At 39.5% G+C, this 2,537-nt stretch overlaps 1 protein-coding gene across 1 annotated transcript in view; it reads left to right on the forward strand.

The window, feature by feature from the left end:
• LOC106520141 (ryanodine receptor 3) overlaps positions 1-2,537 on the forward strand; it is a 117,807-nt gene that overhangs the window by 94,648 nt on the left and 20,622 nt on the right. The window contains exons 74-75 of the mRNA XM_014012091.1: positions 250-362; positions 1,596-1,692. Of these exons, the coding sequence (XP_013867545.1) occupies positions 250-362; positions 1,596-1,692 (210 nt within the window). The remainder of the gene's footprint in view (positions 1-249; positions 363-1,595; positions 1,693-2,537) is intronic.

Consider the following 2,537-nt stretch of genomic DNA (forward strand, 5'->3'; position numbering starts at 1 on the left):
TATATATATATTCTGCTTGGTTTATCAGATGACTGCAGCCATCTGTAAAAGCTTTTGGGCCTCTCTTTCTGCCCTCTGAATGTAAAACAGTCCGGTTTAGTCACAAAAAACGGGTGCAGAAGAAATCCCCCGTGTGCACTCTGAAAATACAGATTCCGTTTTGCAGCAGGGATTTATTTCTCTGATTTGCTTCATGTAGACTAGATTTACTGATTGTCAATAAATCTTTTTTTTTTCTAACCTCATTAGGTGGAGCAGCCGCTGAGATCCAAAAAATGTGTCTGGCAGAAGCTGCTGTCCAAACAGAGAAAGCGAGCGGTTGTTGCCTGCTTCCGAATGGCTCCACTTTATAATCTGCCAAGGTAATATTGTGTACAATTACATCTCAAATGTTCACAGCTCATTTCRCGTTTCATGACGTCTCAGTCTAAACAGCTTTGCGATAATCAGCTGATGACAGAAAGTGCAGCAAATAATTCTGTGGCATCACCCCTCCAACTGCACTCACCCCCCCTCTTCCTGGGTTCAGACCTTTCATTAATGAACTGCCTCTCTCTGTTTGTGGCAAACACACCAAGCCCGCAGCTGTGATCTACTTACACGAGGAGAAAAACACGGACACTGGCAATTTTACGGCCTGCTGCTCTGTAACTCAATCACAGGAAGTCAGGCAGGGGGCTCACAGAATTGCAGAAAACAATTATGGGGCCCAAATATGGGGGTGGCTGGTTTTAATATGCGCTCAGACATGGCCGCTTGCTTGACAGCATGACTCATTTATTCAGGGCTGTTGACAGTGAAATATGACTCAGCATAGTTAATAATTACTAGGCCTCATGCTCAATGCAGGAGCATCTTTTTTTTTCTGTGAAATGAGAGGAAGTGAAGCTTCTCCTGTGACAAATKTTGCTCTTTCAGGCATCATCTCTTCTCTTTTGTCTCTCTTTTCAGTCTTTTTTCTGTTCTCAGTGTTACACACTGTTGTACCTCTGCCTCATCCCATCAGGCACAAAACTAATAATTACTTCATGAATTCCTACCGACACGTTTGGCTGGGGATAATGCATGAGAACACAGACTACGACAGTCTGCTCTCAATGCTGACGGTAATGAAGTGCTAACCTGTAGTGTTAAAGCTGTTTTGCTTGCGGTTCTCACGTTATCTCTGCTCGTTTTTCCTCCAGGCACGGTTWCTTCCTCGGGTTTTAACTCAGATTTTCTCTGGTGTCTCCACTGGTCCACAGATTTAGAATCGTAGACACTAAACAGGATGCTTTGCAGGGATTATATGCAGTTCTTGCTATTTTTGTAACCTACAAAGAAYGACTCATTATTGACCGTAGAATTTTGAACAATATTGTTGTAAAAAAGAAAAAAGGAAATATCATTCTTATCTGTAATTCTGCCAGTAGATGAGCATATAAAGGACTAAATTCAATTTAAAAAATGCTGACTTTGTCAAAAGTCTGTGAGGTGACCAGTTGGATGTGCCATTTCCCCCAAATTAACCAGTATTAACACCTCCTAAAGGGACCTCCCCTCCTTTTGCACTCTTCCTATCTAACCCAGGCTAATTTCCTCTTACCCCTCACTAGGCATCGTTCTATTAACCTCTTCCTCCTGGCATATCAAAGTATATGGATAGAAACAGAGGAGTACTCTTTTGAGGAGAAGCTGGTACAGGACCTCGCAGTGAGTATTCATGCATCTCCTCTCCCCWTTCCTCATTGTGATCTTTGTGGACCACGCATCGTTTTTGACTGCACCCTTGCTCGTAAAAAAACAATTCAAATGCACCTCGAATTCACGTGGTTTTAGAGGAGGTGTGTTTTAGTCAAGCATGACATCCCTGCTGATGTCAGAGCCGCCTGATCTGGATCARCATTTGTCTCATTAAACAGAGCAGAGGTAAGAAAGCATCCTGTTCGGATGCTTTGACTTACCGACATAATTTATGGAAGTTCTGTTTTGTTTTTTTTGTTTGTTTTGTTTTTTGTACCAGTTTTTAGTCCAATTTTAGAGTTCATTCACTTAAGTTGTTGTAATGATGCCACATTTTAATTRATTTTTTTAGAAGATCCATGCAAAAATACTTTTCCATTTGCTTTCCAAGAAAATAAGTAACCCTAAGCTTTAAACAAAACAATGCTTTGGTTTTGGGCTTACTTTYATAATTAGGGAGTCTAATGAAAGCAGAAACACAACAATTTARCAAAAACAAAAACTAGCTAAAAATAAAATACAACTGATTGTGTTAAAACACTTAACAGCATTTCAGAGAGAACAACTTCTACATAATAATCAATAAAATCAAGATTTTATGTAACACAACAGCACCAGTACAAAAAAAAAGATCTAAAAATGTAACTTTTTAAAAAACATATTTAGTATGCTTTGGAAACAAATTCAGATTTATCACATTTCAGAAAATAGTATTTAGCAACCAAAAAAAATTTAAAATACGAAATACACTCACCGGCCACTTTATTAGGTACACCACGCTAGTAATGGGTTGGACCCCCTTTTGCCTTCAGAAC

This window comes from Austrofundulus limnaeus, unplaced genomic scaffold (genome assembly GCF_001266775.1).
Source record: "Austrofundulus limnaeus strain Quisiro unplaced genomic scaffold, Austrofundulus_limnaeus-1.0 Scaffold2, whole genome shotgun sequence".
In the NCBI taxonomy this organism is placed as follows: Eukaryota; Metazoa; Chordata; class Actinopteri; order Cyprinodontiformes; family Rivulidae; genus Austrofundulus; species Austrofundulus limnaeus.